This window comes from Drosophila santomea, chromosome 3L, assembly GCF_016746245.2.
Source record: "Drosophila santomea strain STO CAGO 1482 chromosome 3L, Prin_Dsan_1.1, whole genome shotgun sequence".
Classification (NCBI taxonomy): Eukaryota; Metazoa; Arthropoda; class Insecta; order Diptera; family Drosophilidae; genus Drosophila; species Drosophila santomea.
Window position 1 is genome coordinate 22,960,007 of NC_053018.2, and position 18,334 is coordinate 22,978,340.

The following is an 18,334-nucleotide window of genomic DNA, read 5'->3' on the forward strand; positions in this document are numbered from 1 at the left end:
GGTGAATAAATTTAATCTCTTTGAAGTAAGCATATTACATAAGTTGTCGATGACTACAGGATACCCCATAATTGAATTTATGGAAGTTTCCCTTGTTTGTCGTCTATAATTATTTAATTACAAATAAGCTAGAGAAGTCCGTAAAATTTAAAAACCTATGTTCATAATATGAACCACATATGTATATATTTACCTATGGCTAGGAAAAATGCTAAAAGCGCAGCACTGCACTCTCTCTGTGCTCTCACATTGTTTTTGACTCTCTATGCGGGAAGTCGAAGTTTCAATCGGAACGTCGAGTGGCAGTTGTGTGTCGATTGTTGAGCGGCGGTCGCACATATGTGAAAAATAAATATCTTAATTTTAATTGAATTAAGACAATAACAACAACGATTTCTGGGTCTCGGTTGCCTTGTCATATGTGACACACAGCACACACATGCGCCCGTAAAGTCAGAACTCTGTTTCAGCGCGAATGCGAGTGCACAACAGTGAAATTTCGCAGCGACAAGTGGAAAAGAAAACGGAGAAAGGTAGCACAAGAGCCAAGCGAAAATCCTGGTCATGTCGTTGGAATTCGAGATCAGCAGCTCTCGCAACCACAACAACAACACAAGCACGTATGGCCATGCGAACAACAACTGCATCATGCTGAAGTTATTGCCCGCTTCCTCCGCACCCGCCTTCCCTCAGCTGACCCAGGCCAGCTGTTCCAATGTCGTCGAGGTGGATTCACCAGATAGCAGTGCGGGGACAGCAGGAATATCCGAAGCTCCCTCCGCCGCCCAGCGTACACCGGACACGTCGGAGGACAGCGAATGTGACTCGTTTCTCGCCACACGGAGAGCTACCCGCTCCTCCTCTGTGCTACGCAACCGGAAGCGCAACTCGTGGTGGGGACGAGCCCACAGCATTCTTTTCCACAACTGGTATCTGGGCTGCCTGGTGCCCGCCTCCATTCTGGGGGTTCTCATCTTTATCGGATGGACGACGCGGGACTACGCCCGCCAATTGCTCTTCTGGATCGAAATGCAGAACGCCTGGATAACATTTGCCGTCTACATGGGACTTTTTGCTCTGGTCAGCTTCCCCGTGGTGGTGGGATACTTCGTACTGCTCATCACCGCCGGCTATCTATTCGGCTGCCTGCGCGGTTGGGTCACCGTGATTCTGGGTGCCAATCTCGGCATCGCCGTGGCACATGCCACCATTCGCGGCTGCCGGCACCGCATTCCCGTGCAAAGGTGAGTGCTTTGCAGAAAACACATTTTGGGATGCACGTCTGATGGACGTCTGATGCACGTCACTTTAGCGAACGTGTATATATGGTTACTCCTTTCGTGCCAGCAGAACCAAGAATGGTCTGTGGAAACTTTAGTAATTAATGTTTAATCCAGAAAAAATGGTTCGACTAATGCACACAAATATTGGGTTTACGATCTTTTAAAGTCATGTGCTTTTGTCGTGGAGGTAGGCGGTACACTGGTCTGTTTGAAAGTATGAAAAAAAATCAACAACCGAGATCAATTGGCCCTGTTCGTCCGTTCGCGTATGTCGTGATGCAGTTTCTAGTGCCGCTTGCAAAGCTCAAGTTTGTTTTAAAACATCACCAACAGCAAAAACTTGCCACAACTACACTCGTTAAAAATGTTTGAGTTCTTAAATTATAATACATTCATCTTGCCAATATCTACCTATCATCAGGAAACATCTTACGGAAAAATGCGGAAAACATTATGCGGCAACATGATCTTTATACTGATAAGTGTTACAGAGCCCATGTGGGCTTTTTACGACCAGTACATATATTCAAAATTATCGCGATCAGGGAATCCTTTCCTCCATAAGTCTCGCTTTCTCGTATCAAACCAATATATTACCCTCTGCTCTGTGTGCTGCTTCTATTCTCCAATGCTGCGATTCCTTCGAAATTTTAAGTATTACGCATGGCATAAGGTGCGTCGTGGTTGTTCCGCAGTGGCCACATCGGATCTGAGTAATGTACATCTGGTGCTGCCAACGGTCTGGCCCTCCGAGCTTACCAAGAGGATCCACCCGCTCCCAGTCCCCGACCTGATCGAAAAGTTCTCTTGCGACGCCCCCGGCGGCCAGTTCGCCACAATGTCTGAGTATCTGCGCACCGATCCACGGCCCGACGCAGTTTTCCTGCCGGAGGAAATTAATCTGCACCGAAAAATGTCCCTGGATGACCTTAATTCTTATATGTACGCAAAGGACGCATTCAAAGAGCCACATAGAAAAAACCAGATATTTTCGCACGTTCTTGTGGTAGCTGGAGCTGACTCAGCTGGTAGTTACCCCTTTCGGCAAAGGCCCGAGTTTCTCTATTTTTGCGACTGCTTGAGACCAGGGGCGGCATTGGTTCTGACCCGCAGCAGAAAGCGAAGGACTAATGCGTTGCTATTTCTTTCCCAGGAGGTGGACTCTCAGCTGTGTACCATCTTTAGCCATATGCACTACGTGGACGACGTTCTGCCCCTCGCCATGCTTAAGAAAAGTTTACACTGGCTGTTAAGGGATCACTCGCCCGAGTTGTGGCACTTCTGCGAGCCATCGAGTCCTGTCAGCTTTATAGTGCAAGAAGTGGCTAATGAGGCCAAGATTGCAATGTGCAACCCCCGATACATCCTCCAGTACACACGCACCGTCAAGACGTCTCGAGAGTTGAGAGCGCTGCGTCGAGCTAACGCCATTGCTGCAGACTCCATGGCAGAGGTAATCGCCCAGCATCATCAGAATCCACAGGAGCTGATCGCATTGTTTGACTACAAATGCCATATGCGCCACGCCCGCCCCGACGGTACGAAAATTTCGTGCGGAATAGATGGCAAAGGGCTGTGGCATATGGACGCTGGATGCCAGTACGGCGGCTACGAAGGCGGACTGGCCAGGTGCTGGCCAAGCTCGGGGCGTTTCACTCCGCCCCAAAAAATGCTTTACGGTGCGCTGTTGGACATGCGTCGGGACCTGTGCTCGTTGATACAGTACGCTGGAAGTGAGGGTACAGTGCGCACACCTCTGGAACTGCATGCCGCCTATTTAATCCTTCTGGCTCGTCACTTGAGAGAGCTCCGTGTGTTATCAAAAGGTGTCAGAAGTGCAGCAGAGACAGTGGAGGTTGCCCGCAAGTACAACTGCTCCCCAGTCGTCGTCTCGCACGTGGGTCTTGGAAAGCGAGACACCAGTCGCAGACTCCTAGACTATCCCTTCGCTCCCGGAAACGTGGTTTCGCTGCGCCTGTCCATTTCTATTCCTGAGGATTGCTGCCAGGCCTACCCCGAGTTCCGGGGCATTCTTTGTCAGCTTGGCGACACCCTGCACATCCGGGATGACTCCGTGGATCTACTTACCGCCGCTTGCCCCAGCGAGCCCCAGGATATTGAAGTATGTCTAACTGCAAGCAGAACCAGGTCCCACAGATTGCGGAATGACGGGGATCATGGTGGATCTTGTGACACGTGACAATAGAGCGAATAAAATTGCTCAAGAAATGCCTTATAATCGGCAGTTATTCCGCGAAATCGATATGGCATAACCACATTGTCGGCACATATAAATGTGTTGCATGTTTTGTGTATACATATGTAGGTACTAAAACCTCATTTGTCATTAAACCTGTTTGCAATTAAGAAATACTTCTTTAGATAAATGCCACCTTTGTCGCTCGGCCAGATTTGAACTCCTTATCAGACATTTAGCGCACCTGATAGCAGCAAGCTTACATTTCCGGCAATTACAAAACTAGGTTCTCCGGGGTGCTTAGTAGGCACTGCCTACCAAATTTTTTATGAGGGAGCATAAACTGTTTCACCGATGAACGGTGGAACTTTCTGATAGCCCCAATTATCATTTCCTGATTGTTGGATAAACTCAATTAGAGCCCTTTTTAGTAATAGGTACCGTACAGTTAGGCCTAATTATGTGTAAACAAAGGACTCTATAAATTAAATGCATAACAGACGGCAAAATGTTTCACAAATCGCATTCCTCGATTCCTCCATTTCAACCATTTTAACGGGGACGTTTCGAAATACTTTAATAATTTCAGATCTCAAGAGCACGACGTTTAAATGAATAGTGTAGTAATAGTGTATAATAACGCCATCCTTTTCATATATCTGATTCGATTGCATCTATTTGCAGGCTGATCAAGAATGACACGGGGCGAGCTATTCTCCGGGTGATATCTGGCCCAAAGGCATTCCGGGTCGTTCTCTTTACCCGACTTACCCCCATTCCTTTTGGAGTACAGAATGTAATATTCGGAGTAAGTTACTAGATTTTGTAAAATTTAAATTGTGCAAGGTTGAAATTGTTCAGAAAGAGGTGAATTCGAGATTTGGATATTCATTTATTGATTGATGTTTTTATACCAGTTACTCGTAGAGTAAAAGAGTATACTAGATTGGTTGAAAAGGAAGGAAGGGTTTCCAACCATTTAAAGTGTATATATTCTTGATCAGGATCAATAGCAGAGTCGATCAGGCCATGTCCGTCTGTCCGTATGAATGTCGAGATCTCAGGAACTAAAAGATAGGAGGTTGAGATTAAGAATACAAATTGTAGAGACATTGACGCAGCGCAAGATTGTTGACCCATGTTGCGACGCCCATATACCGCCCAAAACTGCCACGCCCACACTTTTTTAAACTGTGTTGATATTTTCCACTATTTTGGTAGTCTTGTAAAATTCTCTCGATCTGCGCTCACAAACTGGAAATTTCTCACTCGCACTGCTACCAGGTTAGTAACGGGTATCAAATAGTCGGCCAAAAAAGGGCAAAATGAATTGTGTCAATTATTGTCAATTTATATGTATGTATGTATAGTTACTTTTCAAAATATTTACTGAACTACTTAAAAAATCTAATTATACGGATAAGAAAGCGCGTTTAAATCTTAAAACAAAGAGACGTATACGATATAAAATAATTATATATGTGCATATTCGATTAATTTCACTGCAGTTCAACTAAACAAAAACCAGTTCTTCCTAAAAGTTCTACCCGCCTGACTCTGTCGTTGTTAAAAAAATCATGAAACACTTAAACCATTATATTTCTATATCAGTCTATTATTTTCCCAGATCAGTTCCATTAATACAAGAGACTACCATGTGGCCACGCTGATTGGGTTGCTGCCAGCCCAAACCATCAATGTTTACTTGGGTTCCACGCTAAGGTCTATGCACGAAGTGCTCAGCGATAACGAAACCAAACTGACGGGATATATCAGCTTTGTGTTTGAGGTAGGTTTGCCTTGGATGGCAATGGTCCTTTTTTTAGGTAGTATGCTTAATAGTTTTAGAGTTAATACATTTGCATTTTTTTTATTACTGCTGTTTTATTAGTTAACAGATTTCAATAGTTCTTTAATTATTCTTTATTATCTTAAGGTTTTTAAACTACAACACTGCGATTAAAAATTTATCTTCTTTGTATCTTAAAGGTAATTTGTGGCGTGGCCTTGATGTTCTGGGTATTGCAGAAGGCAAGGAAGGAGCTGTCTGAGACGCTGCTTAACGCTGATTACAACAACGAGGGCAAGCATCCTGACGTACAAGTTTAACAGGACCCACTTGGAGAGAGGAGTCCCTCAGGACTCCCATGCAAGGAGAATCTCCTGGACTTTAAAACAAGACTGCGTTTTTGCATTAACTAGTTTAAATTAAGGCGATCTTCGAGTTGCTTTTTATTTATGGTCAAGGAAATGCCACTGAAACCAAACGTTAAGTTAGTTTTAGCAGATACTGATTTGAATAACTCTCTTTCCCTAAAACACACATTCACATCACACATTACTTCTTACAACTCCTGAGATGTACATTTATAACTAAGTTAAAGCTTCGCTCAAAAATTGCTAGCTCTTAGACTCGATTGTTAGTCATAATGCTGCTCTATAATGTTGTTCAATTACTAGTTTGTAAGCAAAACGAATAAATGAGCTCTGAAGTACAATTATTCTACATCATCCTTGGGCTGTTTCTCCAATTTCGAGGGGTTTTACCCATGTGAAACTTAAAGGCTTCCTCCAGTGTTTCTAGGGTAAATTCCACGTCTTCTGCACATAGACATAGGGGTGGTCTCATACTTAGCACCTAGAGAAGAGAGGAAACTTCAAATAGTATCTGACAGTGTAGAAGCAAAAAAGTAATCTGAATCTACATTGTACGCCACTTTTACACGTTTTACATTTGCTATTATTTAGTGCATACTCTGTAGTTCACATTTTTGTCGTCGATTGTGTCGATACTGCGCTATCCCTTATTTGTAAATCTTCCTATAGATTCATCAATAACTACTTCCTTTTTAATAGATTCCTATATAGTATTTTAAAATGGAAGCCCATTTGTTTTGGTAAAATCCAAATTTAATACACAGAGATGTATAAACACATGTAATTATACTCGTTACTCGTAGAGTAAAAGGGTATACTAGATTCGTTAAAAAGTATGCAACAGGCAGGAGAAAACGTTTCCGACCATTAAATATAAAATATGTATATTATTTATCAGGTTCAATAGCTTCCAGAGGCAGAGACGCGGAGCAAGTTTGTTGTCCCATATTGCTTTGGGCGTGGCAACAACGCCCACAAACCGCCAATAACTGCCACTCCCACACTATTGAAAAATGATTGCATATTTTTATACCCGTTACTCGTAGAGTAAAAGGGTATACTAGATTCGTTGAAAAGTATGTAACAGGCAGAAGGAAGCGTTTCCGACCATATGAAGTATATATATTTTTGATCAGGATCAATAGCCGAGTCGATCTGGCCATGTCCGTCTGTCCGTCCGTCTGTCCGTCCGTCTGTCCGTCCGTCTGTCCGTCTGTCCGTCCGTCCGTCCGTATGAACGTCGAGATCTCAGGAACTACAAAAGCTAGAAAGTTGAGATAAAGCATACAGACTCCAGAGACATAGAAGCAGTTTATCGATTCATGTTGCCACGCCCACTCTAACGCCCACAAACCGCCCAAAACTGCCACGCCCACACTTTTGAAAAATGTTTTGAAATTTTTCATTTTTGTATTAGGCTTGTAATTTTCTATCGATTTGCCAAAAAACTTTTTGCCACGCCCACTATAACGCCTACAAACCGCCAAAAATTGTGTTTAAGACTCTCCTTCTCCCTTCCACTAGCTGAGTAACGGGTATCAGATAGTCGGGGAACTCGACTATAGCGTTCTCTCTTGTTTTTTATTAGTCTTGTACATATCTATAGATTTGGCAAAACAATTTTTTTCCACGCCCCCGAACCGCCCAAAAATACCACGCCCCAATTTCAACCGATATTCTAGAAAATGTTGAAATTTTTCGTTTGCACTTTCACCAGTTAAGAAACGAGTATCTGATAATCTAGGAACTCCACTTAGCGTTCTCTCTTGTTATTTTTTATAATATGTCAATGTTACTGGACCTTTTAAAGAGCTTGGTAATATCTTCTGATGAGTTTATAAACAAATGGTTATAACGATTATTAAGTTCCGAAGGAATAGAAGATTAAGGTCATATAGCCAATAGATTTAATAGATAGATTAGATTAGATTAGATATTATTATGATTTTAGAGCATTCAAGAGTGAGTTGTGTGTAAGTTTGGCATGAGCGTTTGAGGGATTAATATGGAAGAAATGTTTACCCGCAGTAGGTAATTGTAAAGATGCAAGATAATCTGGCTGGCAGTAGGCTGAGGGTTTTCTGGTGTGGTTTCCCCCGTCCACTTTCGCGCTTTCGGATCGCAGTAATGTATAAAAACCAATTCTTTTAATTTTTGAATAGTCGACGACTTAAGGATAAAAAAATGCATAAGACTTTGCTAGGAGTAACTACTTAGATAGATAAATGCAACTGGGACCATCCTACAAACACTCTCTCGTCTTCGCAAATCGTCGTTAATTATTCTCGGGTAGCGACTCCGTGATGGCCCGGGACAGCACATCCACGGCGAAGTTCGCGTCAGCCAGCGTGATGCACATGGGAGGCTTAATGCGGAGAACCTGTGGAAATGGAAAGGAAATGATGCACGAATAGAGACAGAAGAAGATGATTACGGAGTTGTGCTCGGCTGCGGACTCTTCAACAGACAGGTTTTTTGTTAGACAGACGTGCAGAACGAGGACAGACGAGCTCAAATGGATGAGGATGAGCTTAGACCATAAAAAGAGATCACTTACGTTTCCATGAAGACCCCCGCGTCCGAAGAGCACTCCTAGGTCCTTACACTTCTCCCAGATGTCCAGGACGTGGGGCGTAGCCAGAGGGGTACGCTTTTCTCGATTTCCCACCAGCTCCACGCCAATCATCAGGCCTTTTCCCCGCACGTCGCCAATGATCTCGAAGCGCTGTTGCAGTTTGGCCAGGCCTGTGAGAAAGTAGGTGCCCACTTCCAGCGAGTTGCGCTGCAGCTGCTCCTCCTCGATTACGTCTAGCACGGCAATGCCTACGGCACTGGCCATTGGGTTCCCTCCGTAAGTGTTGAAGTGCAGGGCCTGGCCCAGGGAGGCCGCGATCTCTGGCGTGGTGACAACAGCGGCTAGCGGGAAGCCGTTCCCAATGCCCTTGGCCATGGTGACTATGTCGGGTAAGTAGTCGTGGCCCTCGAAGCCCCAGAAGTGCTCACCGGTTCGCCCAAAGCCAGTCTGAACCTCGTCGGCCACAAAGAGTCCTCCGTTAGCCCTGACCAGAGCTGCTGCCCTCTTCAGGTAGCCTTTTGGGAACTGCACCGTTCCGCCGACCCCCTGGATTGACTCTGCAAACATGGCAGCCACCTTGCCGCGCGGCAAGGAATACTTAAAGGTCTCCTCCAGCTCGTTGTAATAGGCGTCGCTGGCCTGGCAGCCCACGGCGCACTGGCAGTCTCGGGTGGTCTGCACAGGCGAGTCCCGACAGTTTAGACCGCCCCAAATGCCCTGGTAGGGATCGGGGTTCATCACGTGCACAAGTCCGTTGTTCACGCCCGGCAGGGGAAAGCGCCACGTGGAGTGCGCCGTGAGGCCCATGGTGTAGGGGGACATACCGTGATAGCAGTTGCGCAAGGAAAGGATGTCCTGATTGCCTGTGTGAAGGCGCGCCATTAGCATAGCCAGATCGTTGGCCTCCGAACCGGAGTTCACGAAGCACACGCTTTTGAGATTTCCTGGGAACTTGGCCACCAGCCGCTCGGCATACTCGTGGATCTTGGGGTGCATGTAGATGTTAGTCGTGTGCCAAAGTTTGGCAGTCTGCTCGCTAAGCGCCTGGTTAACCTTTCTATAAATTAACAAAATATTTTATTAAATACACTAAAAAAAAAATATGTTAAAAAAAAATAAAAACAAATATGTACTCGTTTTTAAGTTATACAAGAGATAACCGTTGTTCAGCTAGTCCGAAGGAGATACGAAAAAATGAATTAAATTAATAAAAAATGTTTCAAAAATATGAGCGGTTTGTGGGCATTGCAAAAAGTTGTTTGACAAATCGATACAAATTTACAATACTATAATAAAAAGACAAAATTTTAACACATTTTTCAAAAGTGTGGGCGTGGCAGTTTTGGGCGGCTTGTGGGCGTTAGAGTGGACGTGGCAACATGGGTCGTGTCACTGCGTCGATATATAATATATGTTATAAACTTTATTATTGAAGGTAATCTAACCAAACTCTGTCCATGTTCATTTATACCCGTTACTCGTAGAGTAAAAGGTCGAGTCGATATTTCCATGTCTGTCTGTCCGTCCGTCTGAACGTCGAGATCTCATGAACCATAAAAGTCAGTTGAGATTTAGCATGTAGGCTCCAGAGATATATACGCAGTGCAAGTTTGTTTACCCATGTTGTCACGCCCACAAACCGACCAAAACTTCAAAAAGTTTTTGATATTTTTCCACACTTTTATTAGTTTTGTAAACTTCTATCGATTTGCACGCCCACGCTAACGCCCACACACAGCCCAAAACTGCCACGCCCACACTTTTGAAAACTGTTTTGATATTTTTTTGTTACTTTTGTAAATATCTCTCGATTTGCCAAAAATCTTTTTGCCACGCCCAGAAACCGCCAAAAACTGTCACTGCGGAAATTTCTCCCTCGCACTTCCACTAGCTGAGTAGCGGTTATAAGATAATCACGGAACTCGACTATAGCGTTCTCTTATGTTTTATTATACCCGTTACTCGTAGAGTAAAAGGGTATACTAGATTCGTTGAAAAGTATGTAACAGGCAGAAGGAAGGGTTTCCGACCATATAAAGTATATATATTCTTGATCAGAATCAATAGGCGAGCCGTCTGTCTGGCCATGTCCGTCTGTCCGTTCGTCTGTCCGTCCGTCTGTCTGTCCGTCCGTATGAACGCTGAGATCTCAGGAACTACTAAAGCTAGAAGGTTGAGATTAAGCACACAGACTCCAGAGACATAGACGCAGCGCAAGTTTGTCGATTCATGGAGTCACGCCCACTCTAACGCCCACAAACCGCCCAAAACTGCCACGCCCACACTTTTGAAAAATGTTTTGAAATTTTTTCATTTTTTTATTAGTCTTGTAAATTTCTATCGATTTGCCAAAAAACTTTTTGCCACGCCCTCTCTAACGCCCACAAACCGCCCAAAGCTGCTACGCCCACACTTTTGAAAAATGTTTTGAAATTTTTTCATTTTTGTATTGGTCTTGTAAATTTCTATCGATTTGCCAAAAAACTTTTTGCCACGCCCACTCTAACGCCCACAAACCGGCAAAAACTGTGTTTAAGACACTCCTTCTCCCTTCCACTAGCTGACAACGGTATCAGATAGTCGGGACTCGACTATACGTTCTCTCTTGTTATACCTTACTCGTAGAGTAAAGGTATACTAGACGTAAAAGTATAAAGCAGAAGAAGGTCCGAATAAAAGTATATATATTGATCAGGACAATAGCGATCGATATGACATGTCGTCGTCGTCGTCTGTCCGTCGTAGACCTGTGATCTCAGGAACTACAAAGTAGAAAGGAATAACATACAGACTCCAGAACATAGACGCAGCGCAAGTTTCGATTCATGTTGCCACCCCACTCTAACGCCCACACCGCCCAAACTTCCACGCCCACACTTTTGAAAAATGTTTTGAAATTTTTTCATTTTTGTATTGGTCTTGTAAATTTCTATCGATTTGCCAAAAACTTTTTGCCACGCCCACTCTAACGCCCACAAACCGGCAAAAACTGTGTTTAAGACACTCCTTCTCCCTTCCACTAGCTGAGCAACGGGTATCAGATAGTCGGGGAACTCGACTATAGCGTTCTCTCTTGTTAGTGTTTTAAATTTCTATCGATTTGCCAAAAAACTTTTTGCCACGCCCACTCTAACGCCCACAAGCCGTCAAAAACTGTCAATGTTTGAGACCCTCCTGCGCACTTTAATAGCTGAGTAACGGGTATCAGATAGTCGACTATAGCGTTCTCGCTTGTTTTTAATATGTAATTAAAGAATATTAATTATCACAAAATTTGACTTTGGGCATTATCAGTGTTGGCTAGCCTTGTATTTGTATTTGGTTTAATCGAATAGACCATTCCGTATTTACTGAATCCGAAGTAAACCAAATTAATCTCATTCTCTCTTCGAAATTTTTAGCTATCCTTTTCTTTTTCTTGTAAAATAATAAATATATGTATAAAGATTTAATTTCATATAATTTCCGTTTCCCGTATTAGATGCAACTAATAATTTCCCCTCCTTCTTACGGGTGGCAATGTCCAACGGACACAGTAACGATTCCGCCAAACATGTCCAGGTAGCGCCGGCCCTCGTGATCGTACAACCACTGCATGTGACCAGCGTGGATCACAAGTGGCTTTTTGAAGTGGGCCAGCAGATTCGGTGTCAGGTGATTGCGTCGGGTCTTGAGGATTTGCTCGTAGCTGGAGCCCTCGTAGGCCACCGGGCGGTGGTCGCAGTCGGGCATCTCACTTTGCTTCTGGGATATCATGGTGGGGGCTGCCTTTGATTGCAGCGATGAGCTGGAGCTGCTACGATCTAAGGATCTTGTAAGGACTCGCCTGGTCTGAGCTGTTAGGCGAAAGGGAGGAAAGGGCTTAATTGCAGTCGATCTGGTTAAAAATGAATATCTCTTTTACTGAAAGGGAAGTTAGCCTTTTACTTTTAAGGCTAAGAGCAATATTACTCCAAACCAAAGTTTAAAGTTTCTTTCTATCACTAGTACTAGATGAGTAAGGAGTATCTGACAGTTAAGGAAATCGTTTTCTTTGTTTGTACCTGTACTGCTAATTAAACACTCGAGGTTTAAATTCTTTTTGATACGATTCAACAATGAAGATACATGTGAAAATCACATTTGTCGCAAGCAAAAGAAAGTGGATTAGGATGCTTATTTTTATGCGTCCTTTTTTGAATATCGTGCTCAGAGCAACGATCTATGCCCTTAAGCTTCAATTTCAATGCAAGAAAATTATTTACTACCTTCTTAATATTTATTACGAAGGAGAACTCAATACAAAAGGAACGAAATAAACCGCACAACACTTTTTGCCACTTTTTGCCACTGGGCGTGGCAGCTTCCGGCGGTTTCTGGGCGTTAGGGTGGGCGTGGCAACATGGGTCAACAAACTTGCGCTGCGTTTATATCTCTGGAGTCTGCATGCTGAATCTTAACTTTCTTTAGTTTATAGTTTCTAAAGTTCCGCAGATCTCGACGTTCATACGGACAGACAGACACGCTGACAGACGTGGACAGATCGATTCGGCTATTGATTCTGATCAATAATATATATACTCTATATACGAAAACGCTTGCTTCTGCCAGCGCGCAATACGCGCTTTTCTTGATGACGTTGTTTTTTTAGCAATTCAATGGACTAGTTTTCGTTTCGCTAAGAGTCCGTATTTAAAATTAATAAAGTCAAAGAGGAATAATGTAGTTGGTTGCCTTTGCCCTCGGCTGTAGGAACATTTTTGGCAATTTATTTTACAACAATAAAGGAAATGGTAGTTACGATTGCAAGTTTTAAAAGTTTAAATATCATTTTTGTGACGAACAATGTTTCAACATTTGACCGAATTTATTTTATTTTTTTTTTTATTTACATCTGTCAGTTGTAAATAAACAGTTTTAGTATGTTGATCTGATATTGTGGGATGTTGCTGTATTGTGAATTTAGGTGTTAGTTTGGTCTATGGATGATGTATTTTAATGAAGTGGGGATATTGTTTATAGAATTTTTATTGAACTCTCAAGAGGATGCCATCTCCTAGGCCGGCGACGTTGATATGTAGAGTAAAAGCTAATGGGTTAACGTTTTCTTTCCATGTCAGCTTTTTTCAAGGGTATGTACATATGTATGTATGGGTATGTATTCTGTGGTATGACTGTGCCATTTATCAAAACAGGTGGATAGATGCCTGTCCTTAGAGTGAAAGTTGTGTTTGTCGATTTGACTGCATTTATTACGATGTTCCATTTCAGTAACCAGGAGTGCAAATTATGCAGAGTCTGCTGCAGTTCTTGCGTTGCTATATCAAGCGAGTCAGCTGATAAAAAAAATTGTGTATCATCAGCATATGTGCAGTTTGGTTACTTTTAATAGTCATCGGCATATTAGCAGTGTACATGGAGTCCAATATCGGTCCCAGTACCCTGCCCCGAGGTACCCCAGCTTGCACTTCTTGTATAGGAGATTCTGCTTGGTTGAATCTTACATTGAAACTTCTATTATCAAATATCCTTTTAAGACCAAGTAGTAAGGTGTAGGAAGCTATTTCTCTTCTAGTAATGGCATTAGTCTCTTTAAGAATAGCTTCTCCAAAATTTTTAACAGGATGATTGAAGGCCTGTTGGACGACAGTTTCGAATCCGGCTAGCCCGGTTTCGGGATAACAATGATTCATAATTACTGAATTAATATACATAATTCATTTATGTTACTCACTACTCACTAAGTAGTAAGTAAAGTTTGATCAGGACATCTATATGCCTTACCACTAATTTCTGTATACTAATAAAATACTAATTTCCTGAAATATGCAAATTGCTTCAATTATTATTTATTGAAGCTTTAATGCCATTGTTTACTAATATAACATTGATTACATACATACTTGTAGTAAACTCCCACGGGTTATAATTTATCAATCATATGTATAAAACATGTTTATTTTCACAACTGGCAAGGTAGCACTGTTGATATTGGTAAAATTGAACTAAAACGCAATTTCATAGTATATGTACTTGTGTTTGCTCGGCGTATTCACTTAATCAGAAACATGTGCTGCACTTGCCTACGTGAGGTTGGCTTCGAGTTTTAAACTATGCACAATACACAAAAAAGGGTCATTGACCGGGAATCGTTCTCCAATTGTCCGTATTCAGCTTCAAATGCGCAATTGGGACCACAATTGGGTTGTTTATTAGGACTAAGCAGATCTACGCAATTCAACTGATAAGAACTGGCCCCCTGCCAACAGCCTAGGCCCTAGGCCACTCGAATACGTAGTGAGATTGGGACCAGCAACCTGTCAAATTAAAAACTTCTCTTATCAACACCCTTATCTGAACAAACACTATATTTGACCAAACGTGGCGGATCAACAATAAAATGGTGTATAAATATTTTTTAAAGTATCTGTATTAGTATCTAATCAATATTATTTAATTTCTAAGCAATTGCATGTTTGATTACCAGACACCTGTTTTGTTGTGTTTAAATTACGGATCCAAAAACGTAGCAAAGAACTATATTTCAACTGCGATCAGGCGATATTTTCCTTAGTTTAAATGGGAGGAATAATTTCATTTCCCAATAAATTTTGTATAGTATGCAGCAGTCGACAAAAGAGGCCAAACCTATTAATCTGCAGAAAACTTACCCAACAAACACGTGGACATCATTTTTAGTTTCGGTTGTTTTTTTATCACACTAATTATAACTTTTCGCTGTATTTAAATTATTTGGATTGAATGCACTATTGGAACTCGGATCAACCACGTGTTCTCCGCGAGGGCAGGCGTCCCCCAGTATCGGCGGTGGTGGAGCAACTGATAGGCGGACACGATTCCAATTCCAGTGCCGGCGGAGAAAGCTCGATCAACGGAGAGCTTTGGTCTCTGTTGTCGGTTTGGAGAGCAAAGTCAAGGCCGCGGATAAGCATTCTCCTTCTCCCAAGGGGAAACTGTTTGGAAAGCGATTGGAGGTGCCTTGCACAGTGGGTAAGCAGTTTGTTTTCTTTAATAATAATTTATTTCAATTTTTGCTTGCTACGTACTGAAGCACAAACTACTGAAGTGCACAGGTAATCCTTTGTTCCTAACAAAAAATATATCGCATTTGCGCTTCTTTTTAATAGCTGAGTGTCCTGCCCCGGATTAGATTCGCAGATTTTCTGGAGTGGCTGACATTTAACATTGCAGTGTATTCTCCACTAGCCGTTGATATTAGTAATTTCCTTCAATATGCTACATTGATTTATCAAGTATGAATTATATATTTTGCTTTATCAACCATCATCACGAGTTTGCGCTTTGATTCTCACTTTGCCCATCCCCCCACCACATATAACCGAATGCAACAGATAATACGGAAACATAAAATGTTCGCGGGGTCATCTAAAAACAAGCTCTATGCGGAGTCGTGGGATACAGTGTTTACACAAAGAAAAATAACCTATCTTCGTATATAACGTCCACTTTAAAGACTTCATCCCGGAGTATTCATTTAAAGTCAGTGTACAGATCGGGACTTCTGGTCGATGCTGTTGGCTGGCCCGGTTGCTCGAGGCTAGCTGCCATCTGTCGCAGATTTTCCACGCCAGTTAACAATTGCCTGCAAGGAATGAATTATCATCTGTCATCGTCATCAACTGTTGGTGCAGCTTACCTCAGGTTCTGTTCAGCGGTGTCAGCCGCTCGCAGTAGATCCCTAGACAAATGGTGTGTTCTGGACGGTCGTTGTGCACTGATCCCGCTGTTGTTGGAGCTCTCACTGCCCCTAATAGGTGTCGCCACTGGAACACCTCCTGTTGCACTTCCTCCGCCTCTTAGAGAGCTAAGCTCCGCCTAAAAAAGACGTAAGAATTTTCGAATTGCTAATATTGCTGCAACATTTTTCAAAATTTGGGATAAAGCGAATTGTGCAAGGTCGTTTATATGGCATTCGCCATAGTGAGTATGAGGTCATGACACTTTCAACTTTCGGGCATTACATTACCGATTGGGCCACTCACCTCTAGTTGGGCCAGCTGCCGCCTTAGAAGCTGCGTGGCTTGTGTATTGGTCGTAGTGGCCAGGGCCTCCCGGCGCCGTGACGTCTCTGAAAGTTGCAGTAGCTGCTGCTCAAACTCGCTGGCCCGTCTGGTCTGTATATTAAGTTCCGCACGAGCTTCCTGTAGCTCCCGTTGTAGACGTTCATTTTCCTGTCTCAGTGTTGACAGTTGCAACGTACCTTCCGACTCCTGGGGAGGCGAGTCAATAAAGTTGGAGGGCAGACCGATAGCTACGTCAGCTAGTCGCTGAGATGAGTGAATTATGGAACCGTCGGACAGAAAGTCAGGTAGCATTTTGACGGTAGAGCCGGCGGCTGGTTCGCCGGTCGGACCCGGGAGGGCGGCAGCACTGGGGCCTCTGGCTGCGTGCGAAGACGGTAGAATTCCCACTGCTCCGCTCGACGCTTCAGCTCCTCCCAGAGGCGAGTTTGGCGGAGAGCTCAGGTCATCCTGACCGGCGCACCAAGCATCCGGCAAGTGATCCTGCACGAAGTCTGGCAGGGCTGATGCTGAAGCACCGCCACCACAGGCTCCGCCACTCACTGCGTTGCATGTATCCAGGGGCAGGTCAATTTTTATCTTGCTGCCGGCAGATAGCACAAGTCTGGTGGGGCGTTGGTCACGGTTTCCGGACGGCCGACGTCGAGGAGATGACGAAGAGCACGGCAAATGATGAGGCATATCGTAGTTGGAGTACGAGCGTGGCACGTAGCGCGAACCAACGGAGGGTTGCTGGTTGGCAGCGGATGGAAAAATATCTGTCAATAAAAGGAGTGAGTGAATGGGAGAAACAAATGGGAAGTTGTATTTCAAACTCACCGTCGTCTATTCTTTCATCGTAATGCCTGTTTGTGTTACGCACCTGGGCCAGAGCCACGTGGTCGTCATCGTCGTTGTCCAGAGCATCCTGAACAGCGTCGTGCCCCAGCCGAAGATCTGGCCTCAAGCGGTGAGACTGAGAACCGCCGCTGATACTGGTGGCGCCTCCCCCACATGCTGCGTACTCCGCCAGACTCGCCTGCGAGTCAAAACTGCTGAAGCGCGGAGATCGCTTCATCCTGGAGGATGCACTGCTGCCGTTCACATCAGGCGGCTGCATATGGGATGCAGAGGCTGACTGGGGTACCTTAGGTCGTGCACCCGTCGACGTCTGCACGGCGGCCGAAGTTACCGTGCTGGTCGGAGCCGTCACCGTTCCGGTACTGCTGAGAAAGTGTTTAAAGGAGAGCGATGACGAGGAAACTGCTACCGGTCCCGCTCCTCCCGTGGACGTGGAGGTCCGTGTGCTGGAGAACTCCACTCCGCGGCCGTTCATGCACACGTCCGCCACAAGATCGTTTACTCCCAGAGCGGCGGGCGCAGACTCTTGGGAACCCATTGTCGTCTCGATAAAGAGCGCTTGCTTCGTGGCTTGCGGAATCCTCTGCTGCGGGTTGGCCGTGGCCGCCGCTTCGGTCGCACTTCCATTTGCCATTTAATTGTAAACGCGGACAAGGAGCGGTGGACCGTTCTGGTTGCCGGTTGCCTTCCTTTGTTTCGGCCAAGCTGGGCGGTTTGTGAACGTCCTACTGTCTGTAGGCCGTGCTGTTTCACTGCCTCCTGTGGTCTCGTTCTCTCCTGAGTCTCAGTTATTTTCGCATCCCATTTTGCCCTGCGACTTTTCACTTGGGGCTATTTCTGGAGTGTTGGAAAATTGTGGAAACTGTGCAGCGACTTACAGCACTGGCTCGTGTTTCACGAGCTATCGATTGAAATAGAGGAAACATGAATAAACATTTTTCGAACTTGCACAAGCAAGGCTGCCGTAAGCAGAGTTATGACGAATTATTAATTAACTTTCCGTAAGCTATAATAATTTCCCATTTTTATGGTTATTATCAATAATTAAGATAACTAATAAATAAGGCATATAGATTCATAAGTTAACTTAAAATATATAGAAAATATACATATAAGAGTTTTATTTAAAAAAACGAGAATTTCTTGAACTGACCATGTCTTTCACCGAACTTGTTTTATAATGGTGGCCTATAAACACTGCGTGACTGATATTTATCAAGCCTCCAATCAGAAATGATTT

The 18,334-nt window shown here is 43.9% G+C and overlaps 3 protein-coding genes across 9 annotated transcripts; 1 reads left to right on the top strand and 2 right to left on the bottom strand.

Annotated features, from left to right (window-relative positions):
* Nucleotides 1–216: 216 nt before the first annotated feature.
* Nucleotides 217–5,978, top strand: LOC120448730 (transmembrane protein 64). 5 transcript variants are annotated; one of them, XM_039630902.2, is made up of 4 exons: nt 237–1,244; nt 4,165–4,288; nt 5,108–5,269; nt 5,470–5,978. In XM_039630902.2, exons 1-4 carry the CDS (start codon nt 565–567, stop codon nt 5,587–5,589), a joined length of 1,086 nt encoding a protein of 361 aa, XP_039486836.1. In that variant the 5' UTR covers nt 237–564; the 3' UTR covers nt 5,590–5,978. The 5 variants fall into 5 exon arrangements, with proteins under 5 accessions (XP_039486839.1, XP_039486840.1, XP_039486838.1 ...); XM_039630904.2 differs by lacking the exon at nt 5,470–5,978 and having other exon boundaries at nt 220–1,244; nt 5,092–5,258; XM_039630905.2 differs by lacking the exons at nt 4,165–4,288; nt 5,108–5,269; nt 5,470–5,978 and adding an exon at nt 2,437–2,669 and having other exon boundaries at nt 217–1,244.
* A 5-nt stretch (nt 5,979–5,983) lies between these two features.
* Nucleotides 5,984–15,040, bottom strand: LOC120448733 (alanine--glyoxylate aminotransferase 2, mitochondrial). 3 transcript variants are annotated; one of them, XM_039630908.2, is made up of 4 exons: nt 14,863–15,040; nt 11,724–12,048; nt 8,195–9,269; nt 5,984–6,118 (listed from the first exon to the last, which is right to left on the bottom strand). In XM_039630908.2, the coding sequence occupies exons 1-4, from the start codon at nt 14,882–14,884 to the stop codon at nt 5,984–5,986; spliced, it is 1,557 nt and encodes a 518-aa protein (XP_039486842.1). In that variant the 5' UTR covers nt 14,885–15,040. The 3 variants fall into 3 exon arrangements, with proteins under 3 accessions (XP_039486842.1, XP_039486845.1, XP_039486844.1); XM_039630910.2 differs by lacking the exon at nt 5,984–6,118 and adding an exon at nt 7,768–8,017 and having other exon boundaries at nt 14,863–15,038; XM_039630911.2 differs by lacking the exon at nt 11,724–12,048 and having other exon boundaries at nt 14,863–15,035.
* Nucleotides 15,041–15,453: 413 nt separating this feature from the next.
* On the bottom strand, nt 15,454–17,951 carry LOC120448732. Its single transcript, XM_039630907.2, has 4 exons — nt 17,074–17,951; nt 16,216–17,012; nt 15,870–16,048; nt 15,454–15,815 (listed from the first exon to the last, which is right to left on the bottom strand). Exons 1-4 carry the CDS (start codon nt 17,726–17,728, stop codon nt 15,704–15,706), a joined length of 1,743 nt encoding a protein of 580 aa, XP_039486841.1. The 5' UTR covers nt 17,729–17,951; the 3' UTR covers nt 15,454–15,703.
* Between the last annotated feature and the right edge of the window lie 383 nt (nt 17,952–18,334).

What these genes read in the sequence shown, in the direction of transcription:
- LOC120448730 (XM_039630902.2), top strand. Translation starts at nt 565, where the DNA reads ATGTCGTTGGAATTCGAGATCAGCAGCTCTCGCAACCACAACAACAAC. An exon ending in TACAGAATGTAATATTCGGA is followed by an intron (nt 4,289 to 5,107) that starts GTAAGTTACTAG and finishes TTATTTTCCCAG; the next exon opens with ATCAGTTCCATTAATACAAG. An exon ending in ATATCAGCTTTGTGTTTGAG is followed by an intron (nt 5,270 to 5,469) that starts GTAGGTTTGCCT and finishes TGTATCTTAAAG; the next exon opens with GTAATTTGTGGCGTGGCCTT.
- LOC120448733 (XM_039630908.2), bottom strand. Translation starts at nt 14,884, where the DNA reads ATGATGTCCACGTGTTTGTTGG. An exon ending in GATGTCCACGTGTTTGTTGG is followed by an intron (nt 12,049 to 14,862) that starts GTAAGTTTTCTG and finishes TTCGCCTAACAG; the next exon opens with CTCAGACCAGGCGAGTCCTT. An exon ending in TCCGTTGGACATTGCCACCC is followed by an intron (nt 9,270 to 11,723) that starts GTAAGAAGGAGG and finishes GTTAATTTATAG; the next exon opens with AAAGGTTAACCAGGCGCTTA.
- LOC120448732 (XM_039630907.2), bottom strand. Translation starts at nt 17,728, where the DNA reads ATGGCAAATGGAAGTGCGACCGAAGCGGCGGCCACGGCCAACCCGCAG. An exon ending in CGATGAAAGAATAGACGACG is followed by an intron (nt 17,013 to 17,073) that starts GTGAGTTTGAAA and finishes TTTTATTGACAG; the next exon opens with ATATTTTTCCATCCGCTGCC. An exon ending in ACCGCTGAACAGAACCTGAG is followed by an intron (nt 15,816 to 15,869) that starts GTAAGCTGCACC and finishes CATTCCTTGCAG; the next exon opens with GCAATTGTTAACTGGCGTGG.